This window comes from Tetrao urogallus (genome assembly GCF_951394365.1).
Source record: "Tetrao urogallus genome assembly, chromosome: 5".
Classification (NCBI taxonomy): domain Eukaryota; kingdom Metazoa; phylum Chordata; class Aves; order Galliformes; family Phasianidae; genus Tetrao; species Tetrao urogallus.
The window spans coordinates 23,210,815-23,229,496 of record NC_136818.1 but is presented as its reverse complement, the minus strand read 5'-3'; the positions used below and the strand labels follow the sequence as shown (position 1 = coordinate 23,229,496).

The 18,682-nt window shown below is 44.5% G+C and overlaps 1 protein-coding gene across 1 annotated transcript in view; it reads right to left on the bottom strand.

Moving 5' to 3' along the window:
- NOTCH2 (notch receptor 2) overlaps window positions 1-18,682 on the bottom strand; it is a gene marked incomplete at both ends in the record, with an annotated part of 77,928 nt that overhangs the window by 47,954 nt on the left and 11,292 nt on the right. Inside the window, 3 exons of the mRNA XM_079535437.1 lie at window positions 5,473-5,595; window positions 11,005-11,340; window positions 12,066-12,325. Coding sequence (XP_079391563.1) covers window positions 5,473-5,595; window positions 11,005-11,340; window positions 12,066-12,325 — 719 coding nt within the window. The remainder of the gene's footprint in view (window positions 1-5,472; window positions 5,596-11,004; window positions 11,341-12,065; window positions 12,326-18,682) is intronic.

Below are 18,682 nucleotides of genomic sequence, written 5' to 3'. Positions count from 1 at the left end.
AGCTGGCCACAGGCTCCCTTCTCCCTTTGTATTTGCCAATTCAAACATGAAGGGAAGAAAAAGAATCATAATCCCTCTTGGCCTCTCTCAGAGAGCTGCCTCTTGGAGATCCTACTACAGTGACAGCAAATCACCGGCCAACTTTGGCATAGACAGCTCTCAGTAAGTACCCAAAGAGTCACAGTGCTTTTTAATACAAGTTTGGAGAGGCACCAGAAAGTCTGCCATCGCTGCACAAAGGGAAAGCGATGTGCACACTGCAAGTCTGCCCATCAGCCAGAACCAGAGCAGGGAACAAAACTGGGAGCACTCCCCAGCAGGTAGGAATCAATCAGTGCTTTCCAGAAAGTAGCAGCATTGCACGTTCTGTCATTTAGGAAGCTGCTGTGTTCAAGATTTATGATTCACATAATAGAGTATCAGAGTTGGGTCCACATGCTTTCAAGCTTCTACATACTCAAGCAAGGCAGTATTTCAGTTTTATTTTTTCACACTAAGCATGGCTTGTTACCATGCATATCCTAACACAGAAGCTACGGAAAGTGGTGCTCGGCAAAGTCTTAAAAAGAAAATACCAGAGCATACAATCTTACCTAAAAACGTTAAACATTAGCTTTTTGATGTTTATCCTCCCTTCTTAGCAAAGAAAAGTCACGCCTGCCCTGAGTTTAAGGCTGGTGTTTTCAAAAGAAAACCAAGGTAGAGAGCAAATATTACTCTAATTAAATAGGACCCGAATCCTTAACTCCTCCCCTTTGAAAATTCCTGCCTAAAGCCCTGCAGAAAAAGTAACCCTTGTGCTAGCGTTTAAGAGCATATGACCAAGCTAACAGCTATTTTTAATTAAAAAGCACTGCTCTGGCTTCCTGAAGAGGTTTTCTGCTGAAGACAAACATTTGCTTCTTAAGCCAGCTTCCAAAGCGGGTGTTATTTGGTGGAGTCAGCTGTTAGCACACTGTGCTTTCCTTGAGACAAAGGTCTCCTAGATGAATACACAGTTTGCCGGAGCCCCTTTTTGGGGAAAGCCTAAGCCTAAACAAACACAACTGCCATGGGAGCCTCACTCTCCCAGCCAGCAGGAGGAAAATGAGAGGGGGAGGACAGGCCAAGCCGCAGGGCAGCAACAGGGCAGTGCAGGTCTTCCCAAAGTGCCTGAACGTGGGCACAGCACGTCCCCAGCCCCACAGCTCATCCCACAGCTCCCAGGGTGGCACTGCAGGAGGAAACAGCCAAGGACTTCACTCGATGGAGGATGCAAACCAATCTCTGTTGTACTCTGTCCCTGAAAAGTGACCAATTCACACTGATCCTCCAGAGCACTGCGCACTGAGCAGGAGCCCTCCTCAGCCAAGACAAACAGTGCTTACAGCAAGTGTTACTTCAGTACCCAAAGCCTTCTTGACACAGAGCTCCATGGGTTAGATCAACACAGTAAACAGGTGCATTTTAAAGACAGCCTTGTTTCTTTATCTGAGCTGTGGTCTGGAATAACTGAGCAGCCCTTATAACCCTGGTCTCTCTGGCTCCTTGGAAGGGCACCCTCACCTTCACACGGTTTTACAGTGTGACTGCCACCACTTTCTCTGTATCAGCTCACTCGGGAGACCTCTGTGAGTTTTAATTCCTGATCTCAAACAAGAAGTCATGAGCTGGCTGGGATTTTTTCCTAGATTAGCGAGTCAAAAGGATTCACACCAACAAATACCAAAGCTGGTTCAGAGCAATGGTGGCTCAGAGCAGGGAGAGAAACATTCCTCCTCGGACAGCAGGGAGCCCCTCTGCATGTTTAACTGCTGCAGAACCGCAGCATCAAGCACACTCTTTACATGCCAAAGACATTAGCCAGGATTTGGGGCCATTTTGAATCAAATCACACTCAAAGCACACCCAGTTCTCTGGCCTGCCAGGCAAAGAACAGACTTTATCTTTTACAAAAGTATCTATTTCTGAGAAATTGGTGACAGTGCCTTGAGAGGACACCATTTTTTTTGTCAGGACCAATGTTTAAGACTGGGACGAGATAAAGTTATACTTCAAAAACAACAACAACAAAAACAACAACAAACCCACCACAATTAGCATTCCACAACAGAAAAGATCTGGGGCAGCTGCACAAAAGCAAGTCCAGGATCGTCCTGCCAATTACAGATTTAGGAGGCTGACAGTCATTGCAATCCTATGAAATATGAGAACTTTGCAGGTGACAAAAACATCAGTGACAGCAGGAATTCCTCATCATTATTGAAAGGCAAGATTTTATCTTTCCGGAAAAAGCAGCAAACGAGAAGGAGAAGGCACACACTGCAACAAAGGAGGAGCAGTGGGCTCTGTGAGAGGCGTAGGAAATCAGACGAAAAGCAAACAGTCTCTCAAAAGCTGGATTCCAGTACCAAACAGAGGAAACATTCGAAAAATGCGTGCTTATGTAGTCCAGCCTACCACCTGTCAGAGAGCCACAAGAGGCAGATGGTTACCAAAAGGAACTGTAACAGATTCTGTTTCAATGGAGGATACTTCAGTACTGCTTTACACAGAACTGTTCTTCACCGGATGGGATGGAGGCTTTTCATTTCCACTGCTGCACTATAAGCACTCATTAGAACAGACACCTTAAGAGTTGTTTGCTCAGTTCTCCCTTCTTCACTAGCCTCAAAGATGATTTACAATGTTATAAACCGTGTTTGTGCAAAAGATGGACCAGCACTTCTACTACGTTTCCTTATTGCTGGGTAACTCATTTTTATTGTAGCTTACTGCTACCAGAACCAGCTGCAATTTAACCTTGAGAAAGTCACGTCTCTCCAAATCTACTCCAGTAGTCCTCACCTCCAATCTGGATGCATACAGCTATCCTGCATCATCCTGGTCATTCATGAAGAAAGAGACTGAAGTCAGTTCAAAGAAAACTTTCAAAGCTTACACCTCTGAGATGTCATGAAACACCATCACTTGCCCACACGTTTACTGGGCAAAAGGAAAGTGATGAACATTATAAATGAATTCTTAAAAGCCAGCGGGCAAGGAGCGTTTCAGGGCACAGGCTTTTATGTAAAGCAACAAACAGAAAGCCCCAAATAAAGCCCTCTATAAACACTCAGACCAGCAGTAACACTGCAGAGGAATGCCATTGCTAAGGCATCCTGTGGACAAGGGCACAGTGCTACTGCCCTACATATTTCAGACATGACGACGTGAACATGCATAGCTACTTAAGACACTCATGTTTTAGTTCAAGCACCAAAACTGGTGCTGTTCGTTTTGGACAAGATAACTCAACTCCCAGGAGACTCTAATGTTGATAGTTCAAGCAGCTAAACCACTGTTTCCTCAACTGTGAGACCAGTTTTAGCTTTCAACTGACCTGATTCTTAAAGTCTACGAAGTCAATGGCCTTGAGAAGCCATTATCTAAAACCACTGCTGCGTTGATAACCTTAACTTCACCATAAACAAAGGAAATTCTCAGAAAAAAGGATTCAATTAAATTGTTTTAGAAAGCCATGGGAATATAAAGCTTGGTGAGTTCCTCCTCCCAGGGTTTCACAGGAGAGAAGCATCGTTCACGCATGTACAATTCTCTGGATAGACTGCACAGACAAAAGTAAGACAGCCTAAAACTTGGCCGCAACACTGACAATTTGTCTTAATGTTAGTCGTAAGACCAGAAGAGGCTCAGAGGGAGAACCATCAACTGCACTGCAAAGCGCTTCAGTGATTAATCAGAGAGAGAATCTACCACAAAACCAAACAGAATCACAGCCCTTTACCACCATGGCCTCTTCCAGGTGCAGAAGTCATCCCTGGTTGACAGCAGCCACCCACCCAAACCCTGTAAGCCAAGCTAAGTTTATGGCACTTTCACAAATCAAAGAAACCCCTGGCACATTTTAAACTCACACTGTATGCATTCGTAATCCATTATCTCCCTCCACCATGCTTCAGGAACAACCCTGAGATTGGTCTGTTACTGACATGTTGGAAGCCACATCAAGGTTTATAATTCCTGTGGCATGGAGCAAGACTTTAGGAAACACTGAATGATTTCTGGCTCTGCACCCAAACTCTTCATGCTTTCATTTGCAAGCAAGCCTTACCAACTTCAAATAGAGACGCGGTGTAGAAGAATGGTACTTGCTCATTAAGAGGAAGACTCACTTTCTCCTGTTTACATCTAGTTTCAAAGAGCTATGCAAGCAGTGCCGCATTTCTCTCCCTTATGTGGTTTTAACTTCACTTAAGAACATCCCATTTTAAAGTTAATGAGGGTTCTTAAGTACCAGGTCTCCTTGACAGTCAAGGACAAACAGTTTTTAATGAGACTGATGCTTTCCAAGGAGAAAAAACCTGAAAACGAAACCCTTTGGTCTCTAGTAGTCAAACTCCTCACACTACATTTGTCTGAGCTACCAATCACTACACATGTTCCGATATCAAACACAGTATTTTCTAGATAGAGAGAAGAATGTCCTCTAAGTTCTTCAGAACTAATGGAGCTCGTTCAGGCTTAGCTCCAAAACAAATATCCCAATTTACTTACTGAGAGAAAAAATGCACATTGCAATACGGACTCCATTTGCCAGTTTTAAGGTTGTTCTATTTCCTATGATTTTAAAAGAAGAGTTCTACCCAACTGAAAGTGTGCCAGCTAAGAATGACTAACATGATTTAAAAGAAAGAAAAAAGGAAAAACCCACAAAACCGGAGGTATTTGTTTATTTCTGAGGTATGGGGACATTTTGTGACTAAAGATGACACTGAATTTCCTGTAAGCTACTTCCTTACATCACGCATAATGCTTTCCTGAAATACATATTTTCCCCTGCTACAGACGTACTCAGAATAAAGCAGATTCACTTAGGAAGCAAAAGTAGCTTCGCTTGTCAAAGAACTCCAGATAAAAATTAGCCAGAGCAGACAAACAGCAGTAGTAAAAGCGTAAGCTTCTCATGCATCAGATTCTCTTCCCTCCCTTTTTCCACCCATGTTTTCTTGCAGACTGCTTCAGCTCTTCAGCAGTGCTACTATCTACATAAGGATTATTATCTCACATTAAAAACAAAATGTATCAGGAAATCACTAATGAAAAACTTGAAATAGCAAATCCACGGTTTGTGCTTTTGTAAAATACACACCCTCTTACAAACTAATCCAACAAGCAGAAGCACAACTCAGAGTCGCGCTGCATGGTGCCTGAAGAATCACACCACTTCTCTGTCAAAATCATGTGCACATAAGCCTGTAATGCTGAATAGTGCAGTGGGAAATGTCTTGTAATGTGGTAGCTTTGATGCAAACAATCTTGCTCTAAAGGCTTCACTGACATCTGTGCCTCAGACTGCCGAACAAGTACAGATGTGAGCTACGCTCAGCCTTTTGCAACTTGCACTGCACGTTGGGAAGAGGCCAGAAGTCCCACGTTTCATTCCTGTGAAGCGTGCCCCGATCACACAGGAATGATGCCTATCGTACGTACCTGTCCACTGTGGTGGGCAGCGGCAATTGTAGGTGTTCACGCCGTCCACACATATGCCCCCATTTTGGCAATTGTGATTTGGGCAGTCATCAACGTTCTTCTCACAGATGCTCCCCTCGAAACCTGTTCAAAGCAGAAACAAAGCAGACTGAAATGGGCCTTCCAGTCTCTTTTGAAAGGGAATTCATCCCTTATGCAGCTTCCTCCACCACCCTCGTTTTTTCCCCCCTCCCTTAAAGACTTGTCCTGTTAACCTAACCCTGATGAACCAGGACATAGCAAGCTGACCAGAGACTTCACTGAATGCCTCTGCTGATGGCATGTAGGTCAGATTACACAGAGCACCATTCCGGACAAGTTCTTCCTGTAATGAAAAGGTACTTAGCGTTCACTTTGTGAAGATCCCAGGATTGTTTATATGCTATGGCTCCATCAAGGTAGATCACATATGCTTTGAAAATGAGCTTCCAAATTCCTGATCTGGCCCTGTTCAGCATCAGGAAAAAAATCAGTCCATCAACAGATTAGCCACTGCCCAATCAATGCTGATAAATTAAGCCTTGACTAAAAAGCAGAAGAAACCAGATGCTGAAAATCAAAGTTCCTCATGAACACAGTCACACTCTACCATGCTAGAATTATTTTTCCCCTTTAAGTAAGGCAGCTGTCAGTAATCCATCTTCCCCTCGATTTCACCTGCTGCTTTACCTCACGCTTCATTAAACAAACCTGCCACTTCTGCTGGTGAGATAGCTATTTATCAAAGCACAAGTGGATGCATGCTAGTGTGGATGAAGTAAGTGGTTCCAGAACACATGCATTAATTTAAAACATCAGCTTTGCTTCTTCACTGCTTTGGAATGTAGTATTAACTTGACACAGCCCTGTCATCTAAATCTATGCTTTAACCCCCCTCCACTTTTGATGTCCTGTTCCAGAAAGTTCTTTAACATCTGCATCACGTTACACGAGCCCTCTAAGCAACATCTGATCCTCTACGGAGCCTGCTATGTGGCAGACAAGTCTGAGACTGCAAAGCTCTGAAGCTACTTCTCCAGATGATGGTTGCTCCCAAGACTGCTGCTCCTGAGACAATTCATTCATGCCCACTCCCACCTTCTGAGCTTCTCCAGTAACGCAGGGAAGTGTTGGAAGAAAAGAGGAGCATTGCTGCTAAACCATATCAAATGGACTGTCACCTAGCAGCAAGGAAGAACAGACTCAACATAAAGGTACCTGCAGCATTACCCTCTCAAATACCTTCTCACCTTCACCCAAAGAGCCTGCCAATTTCATCACAGTGGGGTAAGTTAAATTGAGAAGAAAAAAAAAACAAAACAACGTTTAGTCTGAATCTGTATCCTCACAGCAGTGTCTTCCTGGCAAAAGCTGTATCAGGTGCTTTTGTGACTGAGGAGAATTATCCCGCTGACCACAGATTGCACTCATGCCAACAGCATGATTAGTATGGATAGACACCCAGAACAACAAGCCAGAAAGGCTTAAGCTCCTATCTCCTCAGCTTGGAGGATGTGAAGACTAGTCCTGCTTCCTCGTGTGTAATAAACAACTTCCCAACATCAGGCATTTATTTAGAACTATCTACTTAAAACACTGCAATACTGCAATCCACCTAATTTGTGAATAAAGCTGCTCTAGGGAAATTTAGCTTTCACTCTTAAAATCAGCCCTTTAGAGTCACAGTTGTTTGGGCTGAAGCACTGACATTGGAGCATGACGTGCACAAAGACGCTGAGACACAAACTTTTCCCAAGCTGGGTCCAAGGACCTGATTTCATAGTTACATCATCCGAGTTTTTTCCAGAAAGCCAAAGAGTTCTGATGTATTTGGACACCTGATGCTGCTTCCTGCTTCCCCCTGTGCTGGGATTAACACACTGCCCTTTGCTTTCCACACAAGAGCAGCCTGCAACCCATAACCTTACTTACATCTCCAAGCACAGCCAACCGCAGAATGGGAACCACCAGGGGAAAAGCGTTCCCACTGTTAACAGCATGTTCTGCCTCCTCTAGCACACGGAGGGATACAAGTAGATAAGTTTACTCCTATGTCTACATCAGCAACCTCCAACCCACCCCCAGCACCATACATGCAGTTGTCTCTGAATACTAAAAGCAGATATTAACATCAAGTTGGAAGTTGGATTTCCTGCTGCACCTCTGGCCATGAGTGCTGGACACCCCCTTGCTGCACGGGGCAGTTTGATGCTCCACCGTGGCACAGCGTGAGCTTTACTTCCTCTTCCCTGGAAGTGCTGCAGCTCTCGTAAACAGCCTGTTCTGGCCTGACAGATAGCTTCCTGAACAAGCTCTTGGAATTCCCTAGGGTCCTTATCTTAGTTAATGGCTAATTATTTTGATGGATAACAATGAATAATCACTTTCCCAGCTAAGAACTTCCTCTATTGACTTGTTTAACATTCCACTGAAGGTTAGTTGCCAAATGAACTCCTTTTTTGTCCAATATTTATAACTACGAGCTCATTCTTATATTGAAAGGACTTGCTAGTGCTGCAGGTTAAGTCCCTTTCACAGGAGTACTTTTTGCTATGACTGTTATGACTGACCTAGCCTGCCTACTTGTCTACACTTTTGTCTTATCTAAAAATCAGTGAAGCCCAGAGGAAAGGCAATTATGCTACACAGACAAATTAAGCAGTTGCCTTTCATACAGATACAACACTGACAGCATCTCACCACTTACACTTGCCACAAATGCTGACTTTTTCCTAGTACACGTGACTTCATGAATTTCCTCATGGAAGATTTGTGTAAACCCACAACCAAAATGGGAACCTGAGAGTTGAAAAGCATCAGCTTGGCTATATTGTACATACACAGCACTTGAAACAGTGGAAGAAAAAGAAAGGTGCTGAGACAGTGTAACTCCAGGTCATAGTTTTTCTCCCTGTTTCAAACCTCTCATCTTCAAATACTTGTATTTACACAAAATGAAGCTCATTCAGAAGCAAAGAAGAAAATTTCTAGGGGAAGCAGAAATTGATTTCAGTGCCAATCCAGGAGTAATTTAATTATGCTTAATGTTCAGTTCAGACACAATCAGTTCCTTCAAAACAGCTTCAAAGATCAGAAGACACAAAAGTCATTTTGAAGACCATTCCAGATGTAACTGCTTCCTGCCACTGCATCCCTAGTGCTGAGCTCTGGTAACATCTTCACACAGCCCAGAAAGAAGGGCTAGAGCAATTCCTTTTATAGTCACATTATTACGGGCACTGCTCCAATTCAGAGAGGGAGTCTAAAGAGGAATTCCTAGCCCACAATCTTGGCACTGTCTTCCAGACGAGCAGGACTTGTTCACTTCTTCCCTGGGCGTGACAGGCCACTGCTTCCAGCACTCCAGAGGTGTCACAGTAAATAGGGCACTGTAAAGGGAAGGAAGTGGCTTGGAGCCTTGCTTTTATCTTACAGTTTAACATCAGCAGCGTGGCCCCCTTCAGCCCCCTCTCTCTCTCTCCTTTTTTTTTTTTTTTTTTTTTTTTTTTTTTTGTTTCCCCCTCCTGTTTTTCAAATGATTTGTTTTAAAAATGAAATCAGCAAAACAACACAGCCAACTTAAACAAATACAGGAAACATAGAAGTGAAGGCTCTCAAAGCAGCACTAACTCACCCCCTCTCTACAAGTTGTGCTACAAGTCCAAAAAGGCAAATTTGAATCCAAAACCTCTGTGGGCAGTGTGGGTGCGTAATTGTTACTATAGCAATCTCATTTCTCTTTTCTGAGCATCCTTGAACCAGCCCACACACTCTTCTGGGGAAAATGTGCTCCTACTCAGACGTGCATCTCTATAAAAGTGACAAAAGCATCCTGCCTTATCAGCATCACAGCATCAAGCCCTGCAGACTTCACCTCTCTCTCCTCTTCCCCCCACCAAGATGTTTCTGCATCAGATTTTACATTTCCCACACTGGCTAAACAGATCTTAGAAAATTCTCAACATCAAGGAGAAGGTCTCCAAGAAGTACTCTTCACAACTTCAGTTCTAAATGCTTCAACACAACCTCAGCTAATCCTCATGAGAACACAGTGAATTCAGCATCCATGACAGCTACATCTTTTATATAAATAACAACAGCAAAAAAATGTTGAAGGGAGGAGGGCTTAGCTCTCTACATTACCACATACTAACTGTTCGTGCGCCAGACTGCAATACAGTTAAGTGGAAGTCTAGTCAAAGGCATTTCCAAACAATCAGTTTCCCAGGGACTGAATTACACAGTAAAAAATACCGACCTACACAAAAAAAAAACAACAAACCCCCAAAAATGATATGCAAAGAATATGATTATTAAGTGGGGATGAGACTGCCAGGGTGCTAAGCAGGTGTTCCCAGAGCCCTCTCAGCAGCACACATAGCATCAATACAGCCCATGGTACTGAGTAATGCTACCCCTGTTGTGGATGAACTCAGAGCTGACAACAGCATCAGAAAATACATTAAAAATAATTTACCAGGAAGTATTACGGGGCAAAAAGGTTGCAGTGATTGGAAATAATACGCTGCCAGACTTGGAAATACTGGAGGAGGAAAAGAAAGGAAACTAACGTGCTTTAGGGATAGGGACTGAGAAGGAAAGACAAATATTCATCTTCATTCAAGCACTGATGTTAACCCTCTCTGACATGAAACATGTCTCTACAGGGGTTACGTTACCAGAGTCTGTACCAGGACATACTCTGACCTTGAATACGCGTTAGTTTTTACTTATTTAACTCTCTGCCTCCAATTGGGTTCCAAAGAAACCTGCTGTTTTCTGGCTGTGATACAACCAGTCCCATCACTCACTCACCCATTATACCTCTTCTTCTTTTCACACCATAAAGTACTGACACCCAGAAAGTTAAGCTCCTAACTGAGCTTCTGTCACGGTTTTATGTTTGTTTTTTTTTTTTTTCATTTGTTTGTTTTCAGTATTCCGCATCAAAACATCATGTAGTGTATGGGGCATTAAAGTGTTAATGCTCCAATCCCAGGTACCTATCCCTGTACATTACAGAAGTCATGGGATCTGGCCCTTCCGGGTGGGGGGGCGCTCTCTTACTGCCCAGCAGTGGGTGCTGGAGAGTGCTTTCCTAGCTGTTCCAAGCTCTTCAGGTTTTACTCAGTCTTGGGAACCCTCTCTTTCCTATCTTGTTTGATTTATTAGTCTCAATTTCAATTAAATTGTATTATATTGTGTTATCTTGTATTCCGGTATCATAGTAAAATAAGTTTTCCTCCATAGATTGTTGCTGCTTTTTTTTTTTTTCCTCCCTTCCTTCCCATTCTGTGGGCCTGGGGTGGGGGGGGAGGCAGGGGCCTACTGCCCTCCCTTGTCACAGGCATAGATTGATCTAGTCAACTCCATGACAGCTTCCCACTTGATATTTTGCCCCTCAGCCTTACATTACAGAGACAAACACTCCCAGGGAGAAGTTTTCAGAAGGACGTAGAGAGCAATGCAGTGACAAGGCTACAAAACCAAGCACTTGCAATAAGCAGCACTTACCTGGCAGACAGTTGCACTCAAAGGTGAAGTCACTTGTTTGGTGACAAGTTCCTCCATTCATACAGGGTGATGGAGAACACGGCACATAGGTGCTCTCGCAGCGATGCCCTGTATAGCCTGGCTTGCACTGGCACCGGAACGAACCATGCAAATTGATACAGGTCCCACCATGATGACAAAGGCCTGAGGTGGCACATTCGTTCACATCTATCTCACACTTCTGGCCAGTGTAGCCAGACTGACAGATGCAAGAGAACTTATGTCCAGATACGGTACACGTACTTCCATTGGCACAAGGTTGAGAGGTACAGGCATCAATCCACTGACAGTCCTTTCCTGTAGGATGAAGACATAAGAAATTAATATGGAAAACAGTTCCACACATCATGCTTCAAGCTACCCCCCCCCAAAAAAAAAAATAAAAAATAGGCTGGTGTACTACATCTTAACCTAAATCGTGTACGTAAAGTGATCACAGGAATTATTTTATATTTTACAATATCTGAAACAAAATTAACCTGCAGGTTACAGGAGAAAGTCTGTAACCTATTTATACATTACCAGCAAGATATAGAACTCTGTGATTTATAAAAATAACCCATGACCTGAAATCATACCACTCTGCCAGTCACTCTGTTGTTCTACTTTCCCTTCAAGAAAGGAAGGTGGGAATTTCCGTGCTTCTCCTCAGGCAACCAATTAACATTTTCCCACTGAAAGATTTTGCTGGCCAAATTGACTTCATTTTCTCTAGAAGGTAGATTGTGAATTAAAATTGTAACCGCCATTTCAGAATAGCTTCTACAGTCAGTTTTCCCACGGGGACAGCCCCACAAGACATAAATATCTTTCTGTTTACGTGTAAAGGGTATGGAGCTTGACTTTCTCTCCCCACCCCCTTTAGCTCTTATTTTTTATTTTTATCATGAAGTCATTTGGACTTCATCTTATTTCCTGTGCTTGAGCTATTAAATTTGAGAGCACCTCAACTGCCCCCAAATGTTCTAGGACTGGGGAATTCACAACTGAGGGGGTCTGAAGGCACAAATGCAGAATCCCACCTGTGTAACCTGGAGGACAGACACACTCGTACGTTTCCTGGCTGTGAGGATGACACGTTCCTCCGTTCAGGCAGGGCTGGGACACATAGCAGATGTGTGATTCAGAGTATTGACAGTCCTCTCCTGTGAACCCTGGAGCACATTTGCAGGTGGCCTTTCCTATCAGAGATGTGGTTTCACAGGTTCCCCCATTCTTACACGTATTGCTTTCACAGGGGTTCCTGTACTGGCAGTAGTCTCCAAGATAGCCTTCTCGACACCTGCAGTAGAAAAGAAATTATCTGTAGTACATTCACCTTAAGCTTTGGTATCATGGGAAGACATCAAGAACGAAGTCCGCCTACCATCTAAGTTCTCTGAATGTGCCATAACTGACAGTAACACTGACAGTTCCAGATGATAAAGCTATAGATGTGGCACACGAGGCCTTTCTCCAGGATTGAGCAATACTACGGAAACAACTGAGAACTGAAGTTCAAACTCTGAAATCATTCACTACAATACAAGCCAGTACTGCCTACAATCGCAGTTGCATTTGACATCAGAACAACTTCTCATACTTCCCTCCAAAACCTCAGTACAAACCCAAGGGCTGAAGAACTGCTGAGTAACGACCAACTCCTTGCACCCGTCCCCATTCTAATCAGCATCCTTTTTCAAAACAAAATCTCGCGCTTTCAGAAACAGGAATTAACACCCATCTCCCAGAACACTTATAAAGCCTGTCCGAGGGCAGCGTCTGAGGGCCTCAGGATTTTGAGCACATTCCTTCCCTCAGCACTCCCGTGAGACAGGAACACCGTGCTATCCTCCTGCTGATAGCAAACGTGGGACTGCGACGTGCAGCAGCCTGCCCTGGGTGAGCAGCACCAGCACTGCAGGCAGGTCTCCCACGCCCCTGGTGAGCACCCTGACTGCAAGGTCACTGTTCCTCCCTCTCCCACAGCAAAGAGAATACACACACACACACACACACAATCTATAATAACCAGGGTAATATTTTATACAAAGATCTGCGATTACAGAATAATTGCAGTTATTTCTCTCTAACCTAAACTTATGTCAATACAGTCTGACTGTGCTTGGCAGCTGCAATCCATCTTTTAACCGGCCTTTGTACCACAAATTTTCCATTTGATTTCCAGCGATACAGGACCCAGCCTGCAAACATCACCTCTGTGCCACCCCCTCCCATTTGTTTCTTCCAGGCAGCAGAAAGCTGCAAGATGGTAACGCTGGATAAAAACCACTGCCTTAACACACATAAAACGTGACCGTTCTCTTGCTGCTTTTTCTGCAGAGCACAGCTGCATGCTTTTACTGCTAAGAAACTTAAGACACACACAGCCTGTGAAAGAGGACACGCATTTCACCGCACAGATTGAGAGAAGAACATCAGCTATGCTTTCCTCCAGAACAACACAGATGCAATTATTAAATCAGTGAGTTATTCACATCCAAAGAGAGCTCCAAGAAATGCATGAAGTCTCCAGCTAGCCCCAAGACAAGAATGTAACAGTGAAGCCTTTTCCTTAAGCATTTCAGAATGCACGGTGGATAATAAGCCTTAAAATTGAGTTTAAATCAAGGAATGGCCATGAAGCTCTGTTTCCAGAGGGGCCACACTACAGGGGCCTGCTCTCATTCCTCTGCTATTTAACACTTCTATCAATGAATAACAAAGGAAAACATCAATGCTGATCAAACTTGAAGGTGAAAGAGAACACAGGTTCTTGACAGAGGGGCACAGACTGCTTAACAAGCCAGTTCCAATGTGAAACACACTGTAGCACTGCAAAGTCACATCTCTACAAACGAAACACCATAAAACGTTCTCCCCAAAACGGGATACCGATGAAGGAAAGACTGGCTTGCTCAGGGTTCCCAATGGGCAGTAAATGAGATTATGCTACACCGGACGTCTTCAAGCACAACCACTGTATTGGTTTTGGTGTCTTCTCTTTATGAGGGAAGGATTGAAATGGATTCAAAGAAGCCAGCAGTAGTGATCAACAGAAATTTGGGCACCAGGAAAAGCTTGGGTCTGTACACCAAAGGGATAAAGGAAAGGAGACAGTAATCAAAAGCTCCGAGTCCCCATAAAGAAACTAAGATTCAAGAACAGATCCTAGTCTGAAAGATACACATACAATAAGACATGGAAGTCAGAAGTTCAAGCTACATAAATCCCAATTAGAAATCAGATAAAAACTTTATTTTCAGACACGGCCTTGCATAGTCTCTCAGCAGTGGAGAGAAACAACTGGAACAAGGCATTTAAGGCTGCAGTGGAATTTCTCCATCACTCATGCTTGTTTAAAAGCACACCAGGATTGGCTGCTGCAGGAAGAGCACGCACACTAGTTCAAACACAGCTATTCAGAGACGCTATTATCTGAGTTACGCAACAGGTCGTTACTCGATGACCACAACTGTTTTTTCTCATGTTAAAATGTATTAACCAGCTTTAGCTGCACGGTGAAAGCAACTAAGTCATATAATAGATGTGCGTAATCATAATTTACTATTCTCCACACCCAAATTAGGCTCCTTTCACCATGCAGCAATACTTTCAACTTCATACCCAAGAACAGACATGAAAGAGCAGCTTTTGCAGGGCAAAGCAGGATTAAAAGAGCCTGCAAGCACTGAGACAGTGCCATTTACAGACCGTCCTCAGCCTCGTGCCATCCTCGCTGTAACAGCTGGAGGTTTGCAGCACTAGCTGCTGCCACAGGGAAGCAGAGGGAAGGCAAACTGTGCATCCAAGGCCTAGAACACGGCTGTTCTATAAATCTGCCATTGCAAATGTTCAGACAGAACTCAGTCTGAACAGCAGCAGGCTGCAGCACGGCTGTGCAGGAGCTGCATCACACAGATCTGGCACCCAGTTGGCACAGCTGTGCCAGAAGCTGAGCGACGGCACAACTCCCACAGCATTCACAGCTGCACTCTGTGCACAGTTCTGCTCTGAGCCTGTCCACATGGCTACAGCCACATCATCATTCTGGACATCTAGACACAATTAATCAATGGACAATGTCAAATGGAACTTCTGTCCCAGAAGGCTCACAAGATTTCAGTATTGGGATTCCTGGTTGTACCGTGGCTGAGGATTTGGGCAGCTTAATGGCACACCAGGATCCAAAGCAGACGGGATCTGTTTGCTTTCTCTCATGAAAGAAAGAGCAAAAAAGCAGAGCTTCTCAGCACCCCTCCTAGGACATCTCATCAGGCAAACAAGAGGCTTCCAACACTCCTACCCGCTCCAACAAACACAAAACCGACCAAAACACACCTAAAAGATAAACCCTGAAACGCCTTTTCATTTGAAGGCTGTAGATAGAACAAAATAGAAAGTCTAGAGAACATCCCATGTTTTCTTCATAAGCAAATAAACCACCTCTGGAAGCTCCTCTCTCACCCAGCCCAGCATTCAGGGACAGGCTAAGTACACCTAACTGCCACCTCCAGGTAGCAGGGAGCACAAATGCTGGTTAAGAGCAGTGCTGGTAAGCTTCGACAGGAGGACTGAGACTTGTGCTCCATGCCAACACTCACATCACCCACAGCTGGCCCAGAACTCCCTGTGTAGCCCTTCTGGTGCAAAGGGACATGGTTTAGTGGGCAATATTGGTGGTACATGGACGGCTGGAGTAGATGATCTTTGGATGTCTTTTCCAACCTTTATGATTCCACAGTTCGGTAAAAGCAGAGGAGTGCTCCAAGACCAGGCTTGTTTCAGGATCTTTTGAGGCTAATCAGAAAAACATGCACTCCAACAGGGAACAGCAAAAGCTCTTTTAATTTAAGCTCTTTACTTCCAGATAAGGCACAGCCTTACAGAATATGCCAGAGAGAACGTGTCTCCCTGTGGAAAGCTGCTAAGCCAGGTATACCCAGCCCTCATCCCCACCGTTTTTCTCTCCTTATTAAGCGCTCAATCACACAGTTATGCAACTTTCCCCTCCAGCAATCCAGCACAATCCTTTCTGAACATTAAAGAACAGAAAACCTGCAGTCCAGATTTTCAGCCGTATCTCCTGTCAAAAGCACTTCTACTGTGACTCAGTTCTAAGTGTTGGTGTTGCCCCCCCATTCATGTCGGGCACTGAATGGTCTCTATAAAAACAGAGGGAAACACTGAACAAGACCAGACTTCTGAAAGGACACCATTATCCTCTACTCCGTTCAGAACCCCAGCAGCACTCCAGCTTCCCGCTACTCCTCTTTAGTTCTCATCCCATCTCTTTAGGAAGAAAATAAAACACCACCTAACAGCCCAACCACTTGCCTACAGTGCAGCTTCAAATTGTAGCAGCTTGCGTCAGCTCCAAGTGACATGCTCAGAACAGGAAACCAAATCGTTGCCAAATCAGAACCACTGTTTTCCCTCAGTTTTCCATCTAACACTCAGAAAAAGAAACAGGAAGATGAAGTTTGTTCTGGCGCTTTTGGAGAGACATGAGCTCTCTAACCTACTTCAACAGGAATTTAATCTTTTAAGAACAAATTTCACATACAACTTAATTCAAATCATCATTTCTAAAAGCTGGAGAGTTTGAAATGGGAAAATGTCCTGTGGGCTGCATCAGCTATGCAGCTGCTTCTAATTAAAGCTTCTCCTTTACTCTCTCTGGGCTACTTTCCAGCACAAATACTTTAGTTGGAGCTCAACCCATTTTTTTCTTCCTTTTCAGCTCCAGCCTGCCTTTGCCTCAGTGCAGGCTCTCATGGAGCTAAACAAGAGGTGTAAAAACAAAAATGAAGGTATTCATTCAAATCTGAAGTGTCCGCATACCTACAAAGCTGCATTCAGTCTGACTAGTGCTACAAAGTGAAAGCTGGAGACTCCCAAAAGCTGCATTTTTTGGCTCTTCTGCTATGAAAGTACACTGAATTAACCCCCGATATTTAGCTCTCTTTTCCTTTGAAAAAGCTCCTGGAAAATACGCCTGCTCTGGTGGACAAGCCTTCTCACCTGCCACGTTATATCTGCCTGCTCACATTCATCAGCTCAGCCTCTACAATTGCGCTCACAGGCAGCTTTAACCACGCTACCAGATGTTTGACTGTCATGGGAGTTTCCTATTCGGGCCCAGTGATATCATCTGGAGATGCACAGAAGGAAGCAGATGGCTTTAATTTGAAACGTGAAGGGAAGAATTTCCTCGTAGTTTTGCTTCCACCCCCACCAGCCCAACACTCCCCCCAATTCGATTGGAAGACGCTTCAACAGCGGAGGGGAAAAAAAGCAGCCTGATGACTAACGTGAGAAGGGTCTCAGCTATTTCGCTACAGATTTTAACCAGACTTCCTTCAGGCTCCCAGCTTCTGACTCCCACACCTACACCTCCTCTCAGGAGGGAGAACAGGATCCTCTGGTTAGCTTAGTAAGCGTTCCTTCCCATGTCTCAAGGCTCTCGTTTATGCGTCATACTTTGAATGCAAACCATGGGATGGGACAGCCTCTCTGTTCTGCGCTTAAAGCAGCACACAACTATTGTCTCTAGCCCACAGAAAGCACTTGCACTGCATTCAGCTTGGCTGTGTACAAAGGAGAAACAGGAGCTGAAGCTTGAATGAGCAAGATTTACTTCACTGTTTTTTGACCACCTGAGCTCTGAACAGCTCGCAGTCCACACAAGTAAATGACAACAGAAAGTTCTGATCAAGTGACTCAAGTCACTGCTCTTCCCAGATTTGATGTGGAAAAGTGTATGTACTCTCCCCCTTTCTCCTCTGCCCTGGTCTCTAGGGTCTCCTTTAACCACTGAAGGGAGTCCGAAGGAAGCAGCAAAGGGCAGCCCATTCTCAGAAAGGGACAGCTTCTCAAATTTTGTATTTAGCCTTTCTGGAAAACTCTCAGACCTCATCCTGCCACCAGATCTCCTATGGGTATTCCCCATTGACTGGCCTCGAAGGGATTAGTCCCTCAAGACTGCCGCTGAGAAGATATCTGCTGCAATCCCTGAAGCAGTTTTAGCCTAGGATCTTGTCTTCAGTCCCAGAAGTCCTCGTAAATGACTTCTCACTCAGATGTAAGATGATCCAGCTGGGAAGAAAGGTGGGTCAAAATCCCAGCATGGGGGTGGGTTAGAAATCCCGTACCGCCACGCTGCTGCCTCTGAGTTTAGCACTGAGGTCCTGCTAAACCCGTACCACACAAATTAAAGGCGCGCACAAAATTGAGCACATAAACAGAAAACACATTGCTCACAGAAGAGGCACAAAAGCACACAGCTGCACAGAGCCTGACAGCTTTGGGCATAAAGGACGTGCTGTGGGATACAGCCCCTTTGGCATCAGCCTGCTTCAGCAGCCTCCAAGTCTGACTAAGCGCAGCAAATGAGCCCTGGTTACTAGCACGCTTCTTACCATCAGCTCAACAAAGGACGAGTGCTCAAGCAGTACTTCAGTTCACATGAAGATACTGATATCCTGCTTGGACGCACACAGAGTGCAGCAGTTGTAAGGTCAAAAATTCAGTCTTAAAAGCCTATAAAACATGAGAAGCAGCAAGGCCCAGCTTCCTCCCCCAGGCCTGGGCACCCCTACCCAAACTCCCTCCTTTCTCACTTCTGCTTCTCTCGCTGGCAGTCTTGCTTCTGCTCCCT